General features: G+C 43.2%; 1 protein-coding gene across 1 annotated transcript; it reads left to right on the plus strand.

The window, feature by feature from the left end:
* Nucleotides 1-2,504: 2,504 nt before the first annotated feature.
* LOC117414820 (N-acylneuraminate cytidylyltransferase-like) lies at nucleotides 2,505-10,032 on the plus strand. The gene is made up of 8 exons (XM_034024632.3): nucleotides 2,505-3,007; nucleotides 4,255-4,397; nucleotides 5,067-5,222; nucleotides 5,462-5,592; nucleotides 6,288-6,382; nucleotides 6,508-6,679; nucleotides 7,026-7,179; nucleotides 7,818-10,032. Exons 1-8 carry the CDS (start codon nucleotides 2,679-2,681, stop codon nucleotides 8,015-8,017), a joined length of 1,380 nt encoding a protein of 459 aa, XP_033880523.2. The 5' UTR covers nucleotides 2,505-2,678; the 3' UTR covers nucleotides 8,018-10,032.
* The last annotated feature ends 12,046 nt before the right edge of the window (nucleotides 10,033-22,078 follow it).

Raw genomic sequence — 22,078 nt, forward strand, 5'->3', positions numbered from 1 at the left:
AGTTACCACATGGCAGATCACCTTAGTCTTATCCCAGCTAGCAATCAACAGGGCTGTTGTAGTTATTTCCAGTTGAATCCCGTGTTCTGTAACATTGTGGGATTGATGGAAGCTCCTGGTTTCCTCTCCCCGTTCACATGTGTTACAGTTAATAAGACCCTTCCTCTACGAGCTACATGAGAGTAAGGGACAGGGGCACTCTACCTGTAAGACAGGATCCAGACTGAAGGCAATGACTGAGCTGGAATCCCTTGATTTATTCCTCTGCAAGAGACAAGAGACTAGAGATCCTCAATTTGATTTATTGATGGGCCACCCTTAGGAAAGACATAACTAGTTAAGCATTGTCATGGGGCTCTTTCTATGAACTTGCTGGGAGTATACAAACTGTAGGTATAGCAGTACTAATTCAAATGAAACCTCTGCATGTCTCTCCCTCTCTCACTGGATGTTTACAGAACTACACCTCTGAATGTGAAGACTATTATCAACCGTTTTATTATCAACCTCTTGTTTCCCCATTTCCTTACGTCATCAGATTGACTAACATGCATTTCAGCAAGGTGATTAATGCTGCATTTCGACACTTGCTGAGCTTGGTATCTGCTGTCCATGTCTCGTGACAGTGATAGGTTCATTGGTGTAGGTATGGAGGATCATTTCCAGTAAGTGACCCAACACTGTTTTTATTTCAGCACCACTGGGCACTGGTGCAATGATGATGATGACGTCTGTACTTTCAATACAGTAAGCAAACAGCTCCCCCTGTTGGCTGGAGTGTTGGTTTCTTTTGATGGATACTTTATACACACCATTGTGTAAAGTTTAATATTTAATTCTTTATCTGTTTAACAACCCTGCTTCATTTATCATTCACGACTGTTGTTTCTGCTCAGATTATTATTTAACAGCCTTACTAGTTTACAGTAAGTTCTCTTTCAACTGCTTCTAAAAAGACTCAGTAAACCGGATTACTGAAGTGGTGTGTGCAGCTATATTTTCTGTGGATTTTACAAACACTAACTCACAGTTGCAGAGGTTCATGTTTTTGTGTGGTACATGTTCACAGCCTTTGTTTCTTTCTTGATTCAAAAAACATGTATTTGATCTGGTTTTGTTTGATATAGAAGCTATACAACACACACACACACAAGAGAGAAACAGTCATTCACCACCTTTTTCAATGAGACTGTGGGAGGGAATGCCCACGTATTCATTGTCCCATTCAGGGTGTCCTTTGACAGTGAAACGCACTCTGCACAACCACCAGCCGCACAGTTCTGACATGGTGCCATAAGGAAATATACAGAGTACACTATTTCTAGTGTCATACCGCCCCCTGGTGTAAAGATGGTGAAGCCATTTCACAATTCTAAGGATTTGCTAGTAAATACATTGGTCCTACAGTATATGAATATTAGACAATCGCAGATGTCTGAAAAAAATCGTAAACTTGCATCTGTTAAAAAGACCAAGCAATCTTCCAGCCCACTGTAGACGGCATGGTGTGCTTGCTATTTGCTTCTATTTTGGGCATGTCTTGTGATCAGTCCTGCAGTGACCTCACTGCGGTATGCTGCTATTCAGCTGCTCTAGTTGAAGATGGTCCAGAAACAATCAAGTGCTCTAAAAATCTATTTACTGAAAAGTACAAAACTGTTTGTGGCCTACTCTTAAATTTGATATACCTGCTGGGTACTCAGCAAAAGGCCTGCAGGTCTGTGTTCCAATTCCCAGCTCGTGGCCGGTCACCAGATCCCCAGCAGTCCCTGGAATTCCCAGCAGGGTCTGCTTATGGGAGTTCTGCTCAGTTCATAATCAGCTCAGAGTGGACATGTGTCCACTGTACCCTGCTGCAGGAGACTGTTAGTCCTTCTGCAGAATCATCCTGAAAAATGTAGAGAAATGTATAGAAATGCTTTGCATATTTGTGGTAATTGTATCTATTATTACTATTATGTAACTATAAATTATTATTATTATTATTATTATTATTGCAACTATAAAGTATTATTATTATTCACCATTAGTAAGCAAAAAGGTTAATAAATATTATTGTTTCAAACTAAGGACGGAGTCGTATCCTTAATAGTGCACCTTCTAGTTTAACAAGTTAATGTATGGAGGTGCTGTGTTTTATATAATGGTCTCTAGCCCCGGACCCGCCTATCCAATTACAAAATCGGTAAATATGTAACCTACACCTGCCGCATTGCCACCATAATTAAATGCTAATGAAAATACACCTCAGTATTTCTAAGCCTGTAGGCTAATACGGGTACTATAAATACCCGGGGCGGCTACCATATTGTTACCAAACGGATCTATTGCATCAATAAACTGCAGAATTAACCAAATAAATTAAAGCAGACGTTTACGTGAACGCCAGTGTTTTCAACAAACAGCGCCTTCTTCAAGTGGTTTGGTTTGCGACTTTAACAAACCCTTTACGTTACTTTCCCTTTCGATTTTGGGGACGTTAACGGCCACGTCATCACCAGACAGCATTGGCATGACCAATCCCAGAATCCCAGTGCGGAGCCACACCAGGGAGTTACACAGTAATGCATGCTAGTTCTGTTACAGTACCCTGTATTAATTCAGTTATAGGATAGGCGTGTGCCTTGGACTAGGATGTCTTTGTAAGTAAGTAAATAAATAAATAAATAAATAAATAAATGGATAAAACAACAGTATCGGAGTCTGGAGATCCCGGTATGAACACTACCCGCGACAGCAGTGATCGGCGTTTCAATAGCTCAAACACTGGAAAGAGAAAGATGAACGCCACTGCTTCGGGTTCCAGTGAGAACGCCAGCGCCTCGGACAGAAAACGAAAAATGACTGTTTCTGACAAGGAGTCGGGCAAAAAGCCGCACCTGTCAGCATTGATCCTGGCGAGGGGCGGCAGCAAAGGCATCCCCTTGAAAAACATCAAGGTGCTGGCGGGGGTGCCGCTGATCGGATGGGTGCTCAGGGCTGCGTTTGATTCCGGGGTATTCGACAGGTACGTGCAAGAGGAGTCAGGCACAAAGTTGCCGTGTGCTGTGTGACGATAAGAATAGGCTGCTCTGCACTGTATACTCATTCACAGTGTTCAGTGTGTGATTGCTAGCTGCTCTGCACTGTATACTCATTCACAGTGTTCAGTGTGCGATTGCTAGCTGCTCTGCACTGTATACTCATTCACAGTGTTCAGTGTGCGATTGCTAGCTGCGCTGCACTGTATACTCATTCACAGTGTTCAGTGTGCGATTGCTAGCTGCTCTGCACTGTATACTCATTCACAGTGTTCAGTGTGCGATTGCTAGCTGCTCTGCACTGTATACTCATTCACAGTGTTCAGTGTTCGATTGCTAGCTGCTCTGCACTGTATACTCATTCACAGTGTTCAGTGTGCGATTGCTAGCTGCTCTGCACTGTATACTCATTCACAGTGTTCAGTGTGCGATTGCTAGCTGCTCTGCACTGTATACTCATTCACAGTGTTCAGTGTGCGATTGCTAGCTGCTCTGCACTGTATACTCATTCACAGTGTTCAGTGTGCGATTGCTAGCTGCTCTGCACTGTATACTCATTCACAGTGTTCAGTGTGCGATTGCTAGCTGCTCTGCACTGTATACTCATTCACAGTGTTCAGTGTGCGATTGCTAGCTGCTCTGCACTGTATACTCATTCACAGTGTTCAGTGTGTGATTGCTAGTAATATCGATCGCAAACTGTTCTCTTTGTTTCTCATTAGTAGTAATATTGTTGCTTTACAGACACTTTATAAAGCGTTAATTTTAAGCAATACAAACATACTAATGTATGTAAGGAATACTAAGTTGTTTACTTCTACATGTTTGCTTGTTGTCTGTGTCTGTATTTAGAAAACAAATATAATTTTAAAACACTTTGGACCAAGTACATTTATAAACCAGAATATTTTTTTCATATGCCCAAAAATAGTGATTAGAACAGGTTTTTCAGGTGAGATATACAATAAATGTTTGATCAAATTTAAGTTAAGAACAATTTATGTTAAGAACAGTTCCCAAAATAGAGACCTCAAGCAAGCAATTATCCAGTGGAGTTGTACAGTGAAGAAGCCCAGTCCTGCTTGCTGTGGGGGAGCTCAATCCGAATAATGGGCTTGTGCAGCTCTGTCCAGAGTCAGTCGGGGGTCATTGAGCTAAAGCTTTCTAATCTCATGTCCCATGTTAAAGCAATGCTCTTGACACATCAATGCTACCTTCTTCTTTTTTTAAACAGCGTGTGGGTCTCAACAGACCATGCTAAGATTGCAGAGGTGGCTGAGGAGTTCGGTGCTCAGGTCCATCGCAGGAGCCCGAAAGTTTCAACAGACTCCTCGTCTTCCTTAGATGCCATCCAGGAGTTTCTGAGGCTGCACAAAGGTACCGAGCACAGTGATAGTCAAGGCTGTGGTGTGACGGGCTCCACGTGTTTTTTTGGTGTAGAAAGACCTTGGCTGAGACTTGCTGCTGAAATGCTAAGTCAGACTGAGTTTATTTTCATACTACAACTTCCCATGTGTATCATGCATGAGCCAGTTAAGAAAGAGCAATCTGTTCACACATGTCTATGGTTCTGTAGACTTGTAACCTGTTGCTTTACACCACTTTTGATTTCAAAACATCATACGATGAGCCTAAACAGTATTGCACAAAATACATTTGCATGTCCAGATATACACAAAAGCATTCTTTCAATTTCCATTCCTACCTGAAGAGGTATTGAAAGCTAGTGTTTGTATATACAGTGAATCTAATCTAATGAGCGCTATTAACTAAATTAGATGCTGGTTGTTTTTTTTTGTTTGTTTTTTTCCTGCACTTACCCGTAATTGCATATATACACACACCAAGCAAAAAAAATAAATCAGTTATCACACATACTGTATTTAGCAATCTGAAAATTCACCTCTTTATTTATATCATCAAACATGCCACCTAGGGCAGGTCCAGATTTAGAATGTGCAGCTGAATATCCATCGCTGCTTTAGAGTGGATGTGCTTGCCTCTCGATGCTGCCCTGTGAATGTGTAACTGTTTGTTTTTCCCCAGAGGTTGATATCATTGGAAACATTCAAGCCACCTCCCCGTGCCTCCACCCCATCCACCTGCAGGATGCGACGAGGAAGATCCGGGAGGACGGCTGCGACTCCGTCTTCTCTGTCGTGAGGCGCCACCATTTCCGCTGGCAGGAGGTCAAGACAGGAGGTAGCTATACAAACATCAAATCAAAATAAACAGGTCGGGCTGTATCCCGTCGATCGAAACCGCTGTGCAATAGGAGTCTTATTTCCTCCCCTGTTCACGGGTGAGGATGGCAGTGGGTTATTCCGCTATGCTAACTTGTGGAATAACTACAGTACTCCATGAATGTTCAGGATGTCTCCTCTGTTTATCCGTACATTCCCCCCACAGCTTAACTTTTGTCTTCATTTGTGTGAGTGCAGGTGTGGATACCAAACCCCTGAACCTGGACCCTGCCAACAGACCTCGCAGACAGGACTGGGATGGGGAGCTCTGTGAGAATGGCTCCTTCTACTTTGCATCAAGAGAGTTGATAGAGAAAGGATATTTACAGGTAACACTTACATACCTGCCATACAACTGTCAATATGGTGTAGGGGCCACCATGGAAGGTTCATCATAACTGATATGTGATCTTTCCTCAGTGATTACTGCCCTTAATTCCTTTAAGGGGGGTCTGCTGTGAAATCTCCTGAATTGCACAGAGACATCCCTGAATTGCATTCAGTCATTGTGAGTTTGTCCCTAATGAAAAAAATAGAATAACAGAGCATCTGCAACCATTCTATTTGCATGTGTAACAGGCACTGCCGTTGTGGATTCTGTCCTGTCCCCCTGTCAGTGTGATGATGAGATGAGGTTAAAAGCTCTAAAGCCACGAATGCAGACGGGACCTGATCTTTTGCATTGTGGTTAAGACACTCACTTGCGATGTGCGGTGTCGCCATTTCGCGCCCAGTCTCCGCCCTGTTAAACATACTAAACTAATATATTGGAGTGACAGCCCAGTTACACAAACGTATGTGCTGCATATCACAGGCATATAAAATGTGGTGCCAGACCAAGTGCAGAATGATAACATTGTGTTGTTAATTATTAAAAATCACATTAAAATAGGATATTGTGAAATCGAATTAAATTGGAAGCGAGCACAGAAGCATGGCTGCAGCCAATATAGACACAAGTAAGAGAAGAGAGGCAACGCTGACAGGGAGAATTGCATTACCGTTTTCACTTTTGCTTTTCCAGGGTGGTAAAATGGCCTACTACGAGATGCTTCCTGAATTCAGTGTAGATATTGATATAGACATCGACTGGCCAGTCGCGGAGCAGAGAGTACTCAGGTAAAGCAATAAGCACAATACCTGAATGTTTAGAGTAATAAGAACCACTCCAAATGATTGCAAGGGTGGTTATCCCTCTGGGAGGAGTAGAGCGAGTCAAGAACAGTGTTTGATTGCTGTTCTAGGTTTGGATACTTTGGGAAGGACCAGCTGGAGCAGGTGAAGCTGCTTGTGTGCAATATTGATGGGTGCCTGACCGACGGGCAGGCGTATCTGTCTGCTGGGGGAGAGGAGCTGGTGTCCTGGAACATCAGAGACACCACGGGGATCTCCACGATCCAGGAGCAGGGAGTGGAGGTACTGCACGCCATTCACTGACAGACACCAAGGGAATCTCCATGGTGCGCTGCCTGAGGAAAATATAAAGAAACGTACAAGATCACGATCACTCTGTAATATACTGCTGTGTGCTAGGACAGCAGCAAATAGCTATATATTGTACAAGGACAAGCTCTGTTTCAAAACTATAATGTAAAGCTTTTAAGAAACTGCACATGCAAGTACATAAATGAGTGCCTTCATTAGCTCCCAACTTTTATCACAGACCTCTAGCCTCATGTTGATTTGTCCAGCATCTCGGTTAATGTGATAGAAAGTCTGTATTTGTGTGTGCATTGGATGACTGTCCGTGTTGCTTTTGCAGGTCTGTCTCATCTCATCCAGAGACTGCCCTATACACAAACTGCTAGCCAAAAAGATTGGCTGCCAATTAGAACAGAATGTAGCAAACAAACTGGAAGTTCTGGAGCTTTGGAAAAGCAAAAAGAAACTGTCATGGGAGCAAGTGGCTTATATTGGTAAGTGTTATTTATTCAGGGTTGGTAGTTTTGAAGTATGATTCATTTTTATTATTTGTTTGTTTAGCAGACGCCTTTATCCAACAGAGACTAAGGTGTGTGAACTACGCCTCAGCTGCAGAGTCACTTACAACAACGTCTCTCTGGAAAGACAAAGCACAAGGAGGTTAAGTGACTTGCTCAGGGTCACACAATGAGTCAGTGGCTGAGCCGGGATTTGAACCGGGGACCTCCTGGTTACAAGCCCTTTTCTTTAACCACTGGACCACACAGTCTTTATTAGGATTTACTATAAATGAATAGATCGCAAAATGAAATCCATGTCAAATTCATATCTGATTGAATATTATAAGTTGAAAGCCCAGGCAGAATACTCTTGTTGTGCAGTAGCAGAAAAAAAGCCATCCATCTAAAGATAGATCGTTCAGGTCAAATATAAATAATTGAAACAAACTTTTAGTAATGTATCTTTCAATGGACAAAGATTTTATTGATTAGTATTAATAATTGTATAAAGTTGGATTGGCACCCATGAATTTAAATTTTAGGCTTGCATCCAATGCCCTGGTAAAGCAGTAATGTTTCTAGCAGTCCCTGGCAGTAGAATATATTGAAGCCCTGTCCTTGTTTTTCTGCAGGTAATGATGAAAGTGACGTGGAGTGCCTGAAGAAGGCTGGGGTGAGTGGGGTCCCCCACGATGCCTCCTCGGACGCTGTGAAAGCTGCGGGGTACACCTGCAGGAACAGCGCTGGACGTGGGGCGGTGCGCGAGTTCGCTGATCACATCCTGCTGCTCGGTGAACAGGCCAGGGCTAAGAGCCAGCAGAAAAATCACTGAAGAGCGTGTGTAGCTAACAAACGAACAGTGACATAAATCTTACCTGTTGCACACTACCAGTTTTGAATGAAACAGACGTCTTCGCGAGCATGTATTTTAATTTTAAAACTTTCCGTTTTAACCAGGTGAAGGAAATCTGTTTGCAAGCCTTGCTTTAGATAGTTTTGCACTTCCTTCAAATCTCCCCCACCCCTTCAACCCCTCCTTTCCTGTCATAAACTGAACAGCTGCTTCCCCTGTTCATTGACATGCTTTGCAGTCAGCTTTGACCCAGAAGGCACAGCTGTGTTTAAATGACCTAGGAAGTGAATCTGTAACAGATTTCTTTGAAAGTGCGGCAAAAAAACAGCAAACTTAGTTGAACAGCTTTACCGCATGTTTGAGACCTGTGTAAGGACTGGAAGTACGTGACAGGCAAGATTTATGAAATCATTTGGTAAACTACAACCTCTTTCAGGCATGAACAGACCAACAGACCTCTATTTAGGTTTGTCTTTCCCTTCTTTAGCAGTGTCCGCCTTGTTTGGTCTAGGGCATGTGCTGCAGATTCCCCCTGTTCCAAATTCAAAATGACAAATTTGATTGCAGTCATATGAAATAAGAAGATTACGAAGGGCTCTCCTAATGTAGTGGATGAGGAAAGCAGCTCAGATGCTGACCAGCACAACTCCGTGTGTAAAGGGTAACGTTGGGGCATGTTACTTTGTTAGATTATTCTCTGGCGTGCGTTATTTGCACCAATAGTCTGTTGAGAAAGTCCCAGTTGGTTTATAAATAGGCTTAAACAAGCAGTGTGTGTCTCCAGTCTGTTCAGCTCACACAATCGTGCCTGATGCATCTGCCTGGTAACGCTATCCGTGGGGAAAATGCTGCCGACACAGGGATATTTTACAAACAGCTGCTTCTACTACAGCAACAAAATGATAATGTGATTCAAATGGCAGCTAAGCAGAACCTCAAATAACGGGTCAATCGAACGCTAGTTCTTTTAAAAAAAAAAAAAAAGTTTGTAAGTGTATTCATCCCTAGATTTACACCCTGAACCATATTATTCCAGTACAGAAATGGTGCCTGTTCTTTTTGGTTTACTAACCAAACATACACATGCTATATAGTCTATGGATTCTGAAGATGAATACAACGCTAACTTGGGGCAGCAGTGTGGAGTAGTGGTTAGGGCTCTGGACTCTTGACTGGAGGGTCGTGAGTTCAATCCCAGGTGGGGGACACTGTTGCTGTACCCTTGAGCAAGGTACTTTACCTAGATTGCTCCAGTAAAAAAAAAAAAACTGTATAAATGGGTAATTGTACGTAAAAATAATGTGATATCTTGTAACAATTGTAAGTCACCCTGGATAAGGGCGTCTGCTAAGAAATAAATAATAATAATGCCCTTCAGTGGGTTTAGGGCAGTTCAACTCTAATATCAAGAATCTAAGCTATTGAAATCCAAAATGCTGATGCAGACTGCCTGACTGACAGTCTTTTTGATTTACATTTTTAATTAAAAAAGCAATATTGCTTTTTATTTTATCTAGAAAGTCCTGTATCTAATTGTGATGGAACCTGGTCATGAAGTATCAGGTTAGATATGTGGGAATCTGCTTGTAATGATACAGATGGCTCTAATTTTCTATGTCAATTGCATCATGTATGTTTGTGTTGCAATAGCAAACCTGCTTACATTTCTAGTAAGTCGATCAGCTAGTGCCCGGTGTGATACTGTAATGATTACTTTATTAATAATAATGATGGAGCTCTCGATTTTGAGAATCTAGTTAAATGATTTTGTTTGAATAGTGGATGACTTTCTACAATAGGGTGAGAGGTGTTGCATGGGGTTTATGCATCACGGTGTGGTATGGAGAATTAAAACTTAAAGTTGATTTGTGAAGTTTTCTTTCTTTCTTTTTTTTGTTTTTAAGGACAATGAAGAATTCCTTGCCATGTATTAAATACAGGTTTGATATAATGATTCTGATAATGAAGGGTTGTTTAATAAATGGGTCATGACATTTGCTGGCGTCTTCATTTACTGCAGTTCAATATCCACTCTTATTATTCATGTCAGCCTATACGAGGTGCAGGGCCTCATGGTCGTGTTTAATTATGTAGTAAGACAACGACAACATTACGCTTATATAGTGCCTTTCAAGACCAGGTCCTCTCAAAGCACCAAACAGATGTTAGCAAAGCAAATATGGAGCAGTGTGGAGTAGTGGTTAGGGCTCTGGACTCTTGACCGGAGGGTCGTGGGTTCAATCCCAGGTGGGGGACACTGCTGCTGTACCCTTGAGCAAGGTACTTTACCTAGATTGCTCCAGTAAAAACCCAACTGTATAAATGGGTAATTGTATGTAAAAATAATGTGATATCTTGTAACAATTGTAAGTCGCCCTGGATAAGGGTGTCTGCTAAGAAATAAATAATAATAATAATAATAATAAAATATGATTAAAAACTGATAGTTTAAAACGACTAAGAAATGTTTTAGTTGTTAGTCAGCTATTTAAAATCAATTCACAACCTTAAGGCAATGTACCAAGAGATTTAAATAACAGGAACAGACTGCTTGTCTGACCAAAGGTGGTAATGAGTTCCAAAGGCTAGGGCTGAGGTAAGGGACAGGAGTCTGGGTGTCACTATAAACACTGCTGTGCTGCACCTTCATCAGGAAACAGACCTTGTTGGTTGGTTTGCTTTGCCTAAAGGCAGTTTCAGCTGCTGGCAAACTCGCTTCCTCATCATTCAAGCCCTCTTGCCACTCACATTCCTGCTCTTGCAGTGCCTGTGTAGTCATGAATGTTACCTGCAGGATCAGTGAAGGAAAAACTAAAACTGAAAGGCATTTTTAAATCTCCTTACTCCTTACCAATAGAACCGTGACCCATACTTTGCTACTATAACCATGTCTTTAAGCACAGAACAGAAACCAGGACCAATTACATGGATATAGACCTAGGACAGAGGGCAGGAGACTCTTCTTCACACAGAGCATGGTGAGGGTACAGAATGGGCTGCATAATGTTGTTGATGCTGAATCAGCGGTCCTTTAAGTGTGAGATCAATCAGCTGCTGGGATCTGGAGAAGCAGTGATGGACTGAGTGGCCGCCTTTGGGACGTACATTTTCATATGTTATTCTGTTCTTCCAGACCCTGCTTGAAGTGGCATTGAGGGTCCTCAAGTTACTCACCTGGTAAAGGTATGACAGTGGGGTGAGCCCTGCAGTCAGGAGAGCGCAGGTTCATGTGTGACCTTTCAATGCCCTTTCCTAGTCCCCTGAATACAATGAATGGGAGTTCTTGTCTGCAGTGATTCATGGGGCACATTCCCAGGAATTCAACCCAAATGGATGGCGTGCAACACACATGCACAGTAGATGATAGCCAGTTCTGCTACTGATTATTCACCTTTCCCACGGACATATGCTGTATTATGAATACTTAAAGGAACCCTGTTACATCAAACATTGTCACATCCCAGAGTTATTTAACAAGTCAATGGATCAAGCAGGCTTTGTCAAACCTGCTGTGAACTGGTTAAATAAACCATTCCTTCCACAATAGCTTTATCTTGACAGCTCCCCACAGCTTACCAGTTAATTATAAGATTATTATTAATTTTTTTTATTTAGCAGACACCTTTATCCAAAGCGACTTACAGAGTCTAGGGTGTGTGAACTATGCATCAGCTGCAGAGTCACTTACAGTTACGTCTCACCCGAAAGACGAATCACAAGGAGGTTAAGTGACTTGCTCAGGGTCACACAATGAGTCAGTGGCTGAGGTGGGATTTGAACCGGGGACCTCCTGGTTACAAGCCCTTTTCTTTAACCACTGGACCACACAGCCTCCTAAGAAGAAACAAAAAACTATGTGGAAACACTTTGGAAGCACTGGGGCATGACAAGGATCATAAAACTAACCAGTAGAGGCCACTGTTCTCTAAATCCTGAGGAGGCTTTCTCATACCAACCAGGGAAGAACTGTGTTAACACTGATCACCAGTAGATGGCAATAATGTTACACGAGCACGATGGGCCAGATTTTATCTATCTATCTATCTATCTATCTATCTATCTATACATTAAAAAATCTATATTTAATTGTAAAGCGTATGTAGGTTTAAATGTCATTTTACTGTATTATTTACATTTCTTTCTACTCTCTTCCTGGCCCGATTTGCCATCATGCTAAGTAGTTCTGGGTTATGTTGCTTCCTATGGCTTTGCCTGGACAATGGGACCTTTCAGCTCTGTTGGTCCCAACCCTGCCTGTCTATATGTACAGTAGGTGGGACAGTTAGGGTATATGGGGATACACAAAGTAACACTCACAGCCAGGTAAAGACAAATTTGGTTAAAAAAAAAAAAGCGTACCATAAATGTAAAGCATCAATTAAAATGACAATTGAAGGTACGTCCTCTTTAATAAAGCTTTTATTTTACTATACAGATAAAAACATGCTTGGAAGCCTTCCCAGTGCTGCAATACACTGTGGCTGATTTCAAGACATCTGGAAGAAGGCAGTAAAACATGTCGTATCACATTATGATTTAAAGATCCCCTATTAAAATCTGACAACTCATTACCAATGCATTTGTATTGCTCCTTGGTGAATATATTCTAGGACTCTATTTGCACTCGTTGCCACAGGATGTAGGAGGCGAGGCTGGGATTGCTCAGTTTACAGAGTTGGGGGAGGATGCAGAGGCTTTGTTGCAGTGGAGGGAGGATGCAGAGGCTTTGTTGCAGTGGATGGAGGATGCAGAGGCTTTGTTGCAGTGGATGGAGGATGCAGAGGCTTTGTTGCAGTGGAGGGAGGATGCAGAGGCTTTGTTGCAGTGGATGGAGGATGCAGAGGCTTTGTTGCAGTGGATGGAGGATGCAGAGGCTTTGTTGCAGTGGAGGGAGGATGCAGAGGCTTTGTTGCAGTGGATGGAGGATGCAGAGGCTTTGTTGCACAGTGGAGGGAGGGTGCAGAGGCTTTGTTGCACAGTGGAGGGAGGATGCAGAGGCTTTGTTGCAGTGGAGGGAGGATGCAGAGGCTTTGTTGCAGTGGAGGGAGGATGCAGAGGCTTTGTTGCAGTGGAGGGAGGATGCAGAGGCTTTGTTGCAGTGGATGGAGGATGCAGAGGCTTTGTTGCAGTGGAGGGAGGATGCAGAGGCTTTGTTGCAGTGGGTGGAGGATGCAGAGGCTTTGTTGCAGTGGAGGGAGGATGCAGAGGCTTTGTTGCAGTGGAGGGAGGATGCAGAGGCTTTGTTGCAGTGGAGGGAGGATGCAGAGGCTTTGTTGCAGTGGATGGAGGATGCAGAGGCTTTGTTGCAGTGGAGGGAGGATGCAGAGGCTTTGTTGCAGTGGAGGGAGGATGCAGAGGCTTTGTTGCAGTGGAGGGAGGATGCAGAGGCTTTGTTGCAGTGGAGGGAGGATGCAGAGGCTTTGTTGCAGTGGAGGGAGGATGCAGAGGCTTTGTTGCAGTGGAGGGAGGATGCAGAGGCTTTGTTGCAGTGGAGGGAGGATGCAGAGGCTTTGTTGCAGTGGAGGGAGGATGCAGAGGCTTTGTTGCAGTGGAGGGAGGATGCAGAGGCTTTGTTGCAGTGGATGGAGGATGCAGAGGCTTTGTTGCAGTGGAGGGAGGATGCAGAGGCTTTGTTGCAGTGGAGGGAGGATGCAGAGGCTTTGTTGCAGTGGAGGGAGGATGCAGAGGCTTTGTTGCAGTGGAGTGAGGATGCAGAGGCTTTGTTGCAGTGGATGGAGGATACAGAGGCTTTGTTGCAGTGGATGGAGGATGCAGAGGCTTTGTTGCAGTGGATGGAGGATGCAGAGGCTTTGTTGCAGTGGAGGGAGGATGCAGAGGCTTTGTTGCAGTGGAGGGAGGATGCAGAGGCTTTGTTGCACAGTGGGGGGAGGATGCAGAGGCTTTGTTGCAGTGGATGGAGGATGCAGAGGCTTTGTTGCACAGTGGGGGGAGGATGCAGAGGCTTTGTTGCAGTGGAGGGAGGATGCAGAGGCTTTGTTGCAGTGGAGGGAGGATGCAGAGGCTTTGTTGCAGTGGAGGGAGGATGCAGAGGCTTTGTTGCAGTGGAGGGAGGATGCAGAGGCTTTGTTGCAGTGGATGGAGGATGCAGAGGCTTTGTTGCAGTGGATGGAGGATGCAGAGGCTTTGTTGCACAGTGGGGGGAGGATGCAGAGGCTTTGTTGCAGTGGAGGGAGGATGCAGAGGCTTTGTTGCAGTGGAGGGAGGATGCAGAGGCTTTGTTGCAGTGGAGGGAGGATGCAGAGGCTTTGTTGCAGTGGAGGGAGGATGCAGAGGCTTTGTTGCAGTGGAGTGAGGATGCAGAGGCTTTGTTGCAGTGGATGGAGGATGCAGAGGCTTTGTTGCAGTGGAGGGAGGATGCAGAGGCTTTGTTGCAGTGGAGGGAGGATGCAGAGGCTTTGTTGCAGTGGAGGGAGGATGCAGAGGCTTTGTTGCAGTGGAGGGAGGATGCAGAGGCTTTGTTGCAGTGGATGGAGGATGCAGAGGCTTTGTTGCAGTGGAGGGAGGATGCAGAGGCTTTGTTGCAGTGGGGGGAGGATGCAGAGGCTTTGTTGCAGTGTAGGGAGGATGCAGAGGCTTTGTTGCAGTGGAGGGAGGATGCAGAGGCTTTGTTGCAGTGGAGGGAGGATGCAGAGTTATGTTCCAAGTTATGTTGTTGGAAAATGTGATTTCAGTCCTGTCTAAACAGCTTCCAACAGGTTTCCATCTTGCTAGCGCTCCTGTGTGGTTCTGCTATTGGCATTTGTTCCTGGTTCTTTAGAAGTCATGTGATAATGTGACCTTTTAACTTTTGACCTATAAATGGAGTCAACAGTTACAATGATGATTATGGCAAAACAACACTTACCTAAAAGCAAGATGGTAGCCTGTAAGATTGAATCATACCGAAAAATATTAAAGTAACAGAACGCAGTACAAAAACTACACAATATATGTCATGGTAATGGCTATATGTCATCTTCCAAACTTACCAATCAATCAATCAATCAATAAAAAATAGTGTTATATATCTCCTTTCATCTCAAAGCGCTTCACAATCAAGCAAGAGCGAACAATAAAAGAATAAAAGTAAAATAAGACTCAAAATAAAAACTTAAGATGCTTTAACACTCCAAAGGCATGAAAGAACAAATGGGCCTTCAGCCAGGACTTAAACTTTGCCAGAGAATCAGCATTTCCAATGATCCCTGGCAAAGCATTCCAGAGAGCCAGAGCAAGGTGGGAAAAACTGCCACCCCCTAGTGTGACGTACCTAGACAGTGGTGGAACCAGCAGCCCTGAATGTGTCAATTACAACTGGAGGCCAGGATGATATGGATGGAGCCGTTCTGATAGATATGTAGGACCAAGACCCCGAAGCGCTTTAAAGGTCAACAACAGAATTTTAAAAGTGAAATTCAAGAAGATTTATGAGTGGAGTGGCAAGCTATGTAGACAGTAAGGTGGGTATCACAGCTCAGGAGAGTCTGCCTTCAAGAACTGAAGAGCATTGGTTGCTATCTAAAGCTCCCTGTGGAATTTACAGTCCACGCATTGAAATATTCAAAAAGCCACACGGCTTATCTGTTAGGAACCTCTGATAATACAAAGATGCACAACGGATCCTGGCTCTTTGAGCATCGCACACATGGCATTGTTCTCTGAAGTCTGGGATCAATCCTCACTCAGTCACGGCTTGGTTCCTTATATTATTAGAGTCCCTGAAGATTTTTCTTCCTATTTTTTTCAGAGATAGAAACTATTATGGGGTTTGCGGAGTCATGGCAGAATGCTTTGAAGCAGCACGTACACGTTGATTGAAATCACATGCCGGGTCAGGGGGCCAGATTAGTATGCTTTTGCAATCAGTATCACAATAAGGATGATGGAGATGGAGCAGAGAGAGCGGAGGCTGCCTCTGAGTCCATTGACGCGGTTCCTTGGTTGCAGGTGGTAATTGCAGCACCTCACAGTACCAGACATCTGCAACATGTGTGGACAGGATAATCAATCAGCGCTGTTATTATGCAAATAGGGTCTGATTAACAGTGGGAAGTCTGCGTTGACGAGTGAAAGGTGCCAGTACTTTATGATGTACTCGTAACACATTACATATGCAGGGTGTTTAGATTTCTTTTGTGATGAATGTCCTTCACTGGCAGCTGTGTTTGGAAAAACATAGGCGAGCATTATTATTGTAGACAATAAGAAAAACAAAGCATACAAACATAGTTGAGCATTATCATTGTAGACAATAAGAAGAACAAAGCATACAAACATAGGCGAGCATTATTATTGTAGACAATAAGAAAAACAAAGCATACAAACATAGTTGAGCATTATCATTGTAGACAATAAGAAAAACAGCATAAAAACATAGGCGAGCATTATCATTGTAGACAATAAGAAAAACAAAGCTTTAAAAGAGCATAAAAAACAACGTAATTATATAAGAAATGTAGGTAACACTTTACATGAAGTGTTTCTAATTACATAGTAGTTCCTTAGTAAATATATGTGTACTTACACATCATTACAATGTTATTATGGCACAGTTACAATGTACTTAATGTGTAAATCATTTTGCACAATATATGTAAGTACACAATTGTATCAGAAAATGGTTAGGGTAAGGGGGTTAGGGTTATATCATGCAAAAATGTATACATTAAGTACATTGTAACTGCATAGTAACATTGTAATGATGTGTAAGTACACATGTATTTACTACATAGCTACTATGTAAATACACAATAGAGCAACATCTAAACCAACATCTTCAGTGTAGCCTTTAAAACGGCTAAAGGAAAATCTCAGATCTTTGCTTATATTGCATAAAATAATGCCAGGACATAATCTTCAGTGACTTGCAGGGGACCTTGTCAGTAAAATCTAAAAAAGCAGTATCATTAAAAGACATAGTGGTAAGGGAGAACGCATACAGCACAACCTCCTCACCAAATCACTGTGCTGAGGCTTAAATGTACTGACAGCACTGCTCAGTGAGTGGGCAGGCTCTGGTGTGTTTGTCACTATTATTTGACCCAAGACAAATCACATTTTAGCTCTGTGTAGGCATCACTATTTTAAAAGCATCCACCTTTTGTACACATCTGACCCTTAAATGCCCTGAAAACGTATCATTTAACTGAGCTTCATAACTATATTGGGTAACATCAATGACTATAAAAAAACTGAATGGGGGTTATGTAGTATTATAGTCAAAATGTTTCTCATTGAATGTTATAAGCTTCTTACAATATATTAACACTGTAATTGATGCAGATTGTTGCAGTGTGCTGGTTGCTCAGAAGTTGAATTGATGCAGATTGTTGCAGTGTGCTGGTTGCTCAGAAGCTGAATTGATGCAGATTGTTGCAGTGTGCTGGTTGCTCAGAAGCTGAATTGATGCAGATTGTTGCAGTGTGCTGGTTGCTCAGAAGCTGAATTGATGCAGATTGTTGTACTGTGCTGGTTGCTCAGAAGCTGAATTGATGCAGATTGTTGTACTGTGCTGGTTGCTCAGAAGCTGAATTGATGCAGATTGTTGCAGTGTGCTGGTTGCTCAGAAGCTGAATTGATGCAGATTGTTGCAGTGTGCTGGTTGCTCAGAAGCTGAATTGATGCAGATTGTTGCAGTGTGCTGGTTGCTCAGAAGCTGAATTGATGCAGATTGTTGCAGTGTGCTGGTTGCTCAGAAGCTGAATTGATGCAGATTGTTGTACTGTGCTGGTTGCTCAGAAGCTGAATTGATGCAGATTGTTGCAGTGTGCTGGTTGCTCAGAAGCTGAATTGATGCAGATTGTTGCAGTGTGCTGGTTGCTCAGAAGCTGAATTGATGCAGATTGTTGCAGTGTGCTGGTTGCTCAGAAGCTGAATTGATGCAGATTGTTGTACTGTGCTGGTTGCTCAGAAGCTGAATTGATGCAGATTGTTGCAGTGTGCTGGTTGCTCAGAAGCTGAATTGATGCAGATTGTTGTACTGTGCTGGTTGCTCAGAAGCTGAATTGATGCAGATTGTTGCAGTGTGCTGGTTGCTCAGAAGCTGAATTGATGCAGATTGTTGCAGTGTGCTGGTTGCTCAGAAGCTGAATTGATGCAGATTGTTGCAGTGTGCTGGTTGCTCAGAAGCTGAATTGATGCAGATTGTTGCAGTGTGCTGGTTGCTCAGAAGCTGAATTGATGCAGATTGTTGTACTGTGCTGGTTGCTCAGAAGCTGAATTGATGCAGATTGTTGCAGTGTGCTGGTTGCTCAGAAGCTGAATTGATGCAGATTGTTGCAGTGTGCTGGTTGCTCAGAAGCTGAATTGATGCAGATTGTTGCAGTGTGCTGGTTGCTCAGAAGCTGAATTGATGCAGATTGTTGCAGTGTGCTGGTTGCTCAGAAGCTGAATTGATGCAGATTGTTGTACTGTGCTGGTTGCTCAGAAGCTGAATTGATGCAGATTGTTGCAGTGTGCTGGTTGCTCAGAAGCTGAATTGATGCAGATTGTTGCAGTGTGCTGGTTGCTCAGAAGCTGAATTGATGCAGATTGTTGCAGTGTGCTGGTTGCTCAGAAGCTGAATTGATGCAGATTGTTGCAGTGTGCTGGTTGCTCAGAAGCTGAATTGATGCAGATTGTTGCAGTGTGCTGGTTGCTCAGAAGCTGAATTGATGCAGATTGTTGCAGTGTGCTGGTTGCTCAGAAGCTGAATTGATGCAGATTGTTGCAGTGTGCTGGTTGCTCAGAAGCTGAATTGATGCAGATTGTTGCAGTGTGCTGGTTGCTCAGAAGCTGAATTGATGCAGATTGTTGCAGTGTGCTGGTTGCTCAGAAGCTGAATTGATGCAGATTGTTGTACTGTGCTGGTTGCTCAGAAGCTGAATTGATGCAGATTGTTGCAGTGTGCTGGTTGCTCAGAAGCTGAATTGATGCAGATTGTTGCAGTGTGCTGGTTGCTCAGAAGCTGAATTGATGCAGATTGTTGCAGTGTGCTGGTTGCTCAGAAGCTGAATTGATGCAGATTGTTGCAGTGTGCTGGTTGCTCAGAAGCTGAATTGATGCAGATTGTTGTACTGTGCTGGTTGCTCAGAAGCTGAATTGATGCAGATTGTTGCAGTGTGCTGGTTGCTCAGAAGCTGAATTGATGCAGATTGTTGCAGTGTGCTGGTTGCTCAGAAGCTGAATTGATGCAGATTGTTGCAGTGTGCTGGTTGCTCAGAAGCTGAATTGATGCAGATTGTTGTACTGTGCTGGTTGCTCAGAAGCTGAATTGATGCAGATTGTTGCAGTGTGCTGGTTGCTCAGAAGCTGAATTGATGCAGATTGTTGCAGTGTGCTGGTTGCTCAGAAGCTGAATTGATGCAGATTGTTGCAGTGTGCTGGTTGCTCAGAAGCTGAATTGATGCAGATTGTTGTACTGTGCTGGTTGCTCAGAAGCTGAATTGATGCAGATTGTTGCAGTGTGCTGGTTGCTCAGAAGCTGAATTGATGCAGATTGTTGCAGTGTGCTGGTTGCTCAGAAGCTGAATTGATGCAGATTGTTGCAGTGTGCTGGTTGCTCAGAAGCTGAATTGATGCAGATTGTTGCAGTGTGCTGGTTGCTCAGAAGCTGAATTGATGCAGACTGTTGCAGTGTGCTGGTTGCTCAGAAGCTGAATTGATGCAGATTGTTGCAGTGTGCTGGTTGCTCAGAAGCTGAATTGATGCAGACTGTTGCAGTGTGCTGGTTGCTCAGAAGCTGAATTGATGCAGATTGTTGCAGTGTGCTGGTTGCTCAGAAGCTGAATTGATGCAGATTGTTGTACTGTGCTGGTTGCTCAGGGTTTCAGAGCCCTTGTGATTGACTCGCAGGAGTCACACGAGAACTGCTTCTCAGTCTTGTCTCGCTAAGAACAAATCAAGCAGAGTACAGTGGTTAGGCTTAAGGTGAAGTCAGGAGCAAAAACCACCTGGAACACAAAGTAAAGCAAAGCACCCACATTTGAGGCCATAAATACAAACTCAATCTGACTTACAAAAGACGGTTCTCTGATAATATCTGTGTGTCATGTGACACAAAAGACGGTTCTCTGATAATATCTGTGTGTCATGTGACACAAAAGACGGTTCTCTGATAATATCTGTGTGTCATGTGACACAAAAGACGGTTCTCTGATAATATCTGTGTGTCATGTGACACAAAAGCTTTCATTTCTTATCTAACGCACTCAGTGTGTTCACTGCACATCCTCTTGGTTTAGTGGATTCAAAGGTCAAACTATAAAGGTTGTTACTTGTTATTTTCAAATAACAACCACAAAGCAATTAGAAGAACGATCCTGCTGTGATTACAGATGAGGTTAATGGTGATATGATTCTCGATTGTGTGTGTGTGTGTGATATGATTCTCGATTTAAGCCCTTTGTGTGTGTGTGTGCATTTTCTGGCAGATAGCCTGAATCAGTTTTTTTTGTTTTCAGTTTCTTCCAAGTCTGAATGACCCACATGTTTTGCTTTCCATTCCGCTGTCTGTAGGTAACTCTGTGAGGTGAATCATCTTGTATCCAAGGGGGGCCTGCTTTGGCATTTATCTGAGGTATTTCCACCTGCGTCCTCAAAAGACCACCGCCTGAGACCGGTTTCTATAATGGTGGAACAGAGAAATGTCAGAAAGCCCAAAAAATAAAATGATAATAAAGCCTTTGGCTATAACAATATAGATTGAAGGGTCTCTTTGAGCGCTCGAGAGAAGACGACAATGTAATGATGTAGTGTTGAAGACTTCATCCAAAGGTCACTTCACCATGGACTGCATCTCTAACTGTGTCTCTCTGGGGAGGGATAACCAATCACTTTGCTTTTCAGAGTCTGTCTGTCTGGTATAAAACAAAAAAAAACATGTTCAGCTTGGTAAGAACCTGGCAGTAAACTGATGTTTGAAATTCATTCATTTTTAATTAGCTGTTTGTTTGTTTGTTTGTTTTTTTCTTGTCATGAAAAAGTAACTTCTTCATATAACAAAACTACCAGTGAGTTGTGGTACTTCTGACTCAGAGGCTGTGGTCTGAAGGACAGCAGCAGCTGCAGATACAGCCCATGAGCAAGGCACTCAGACACCTCGCTCAATTTATTAAATTGTTTACACAGGAAGCATTCCGGTCTGTGTGTGACCTTCCCCAAAAGTGTTCTGCCCAAAGAATCACCTGTCTGATGTGGTGAGAAATGAGCAAATCCTCCACACTGGGGCTTGGCTGCTAATTTGAAAAGGAGTTTGACTGCCTTGAGACATCTGGTAGAAAACTTTGAAAACACTGCGTTTCTGACAGGTAATGCATATAATATAAAATGAACAGGCTGCCTCGCTCCCCAGCTTCGTTGTCACTGTACATCACAGTCTGTTTAAAAAGAAAGTTGGGCTCTCCCTCTACACCCACTCTACCTTTTCTATTTGTCAACAAATGCAAGAAAAGCGGCCTAGCTAGCTGGAAGCAGTTTATTTCCTAGGGAACCGTGGGCTCTAATGAACAATTGCTATGGTAACCCAGTTCCTGCTTTCTATCCTTTGTAGGTAAAACACGACATTTCCTTTATAACTGAGATAAGAAGCGTTTTACATGAAGATCTGTTTTTTTTTTAACTGTCTGATGTGCCAGTATTTCTGGCATGTCCCTTCACACAGTACACACATGCCATCCTATACACGCCACCCTATACAAGCACAAAGATCATGCACAACGCGCACAGGCTTATGTACTGTACATGTACTGTACAATGCTTTTTCAATGCTTTGCAAGCATCTAACTGCATCTGTCTGGTAATGCTTCCAGCCCTGCACAGTACAGCAGCAACTTCACACACTTCTACATAGATACAGACAGACGGCCAGATGGACAGATCGCAACATCACCATGCCAAGTTTTGACGACTGAATATGAATTGGTTGTCAATATTAATCCAGGGTGTCCCATAAATCTGGCATCGGGGACACACTTGTTATTATTGGTTGTGTCTCATTTTTTCCAATTGTGAAATGCATTCTGATGATGGGGTGGCTGCCCAGAATTAACAGACAACAGCGAA

This window comes from Acipenser ruthenus, chromosome 7, assembly GCF_902713425.1.
Source record: "Acipenser ruthenus chromosome 7, fAciRut3.2 maternal haplotype, whole genome shotgun sequence".
Classification (NCBI taxonomy): domain Eukaryota; kingdom Metazoa; phylum Chordata; class Actinopteri; order Acipenseriformes; family Acipenseridae; genus Acipenser; species Acipenser ruthenus.

What these genes read in the sequence shown, in the direction of transcription:
- LOC117414820 (XM_034024632.3), top strand. Translation starts at nt 2,679, where the DNA reads ATGGATAAAACAACAGTATCGGAGTCTGGAGATCCCGGTATGAACACT. An exon ending in GCAGGAGGTCAAGACAGGAG is followed by an intron (nt 5,223 to 5,461) that starts GTAGCTATACAA and finishes GTGTGAGTGCAG; the next exon opens with GTGTGGATACCAAACCCCTG. An exon ending in TAGAGAAAGGATATTTACAG is followed by an intron (nt 5,593 to 6,287) that starts GTAACACTTACA and finishes TTGCTTTTCCAG; the next exon opens with GGTGGTAAAATGGCCTACTA.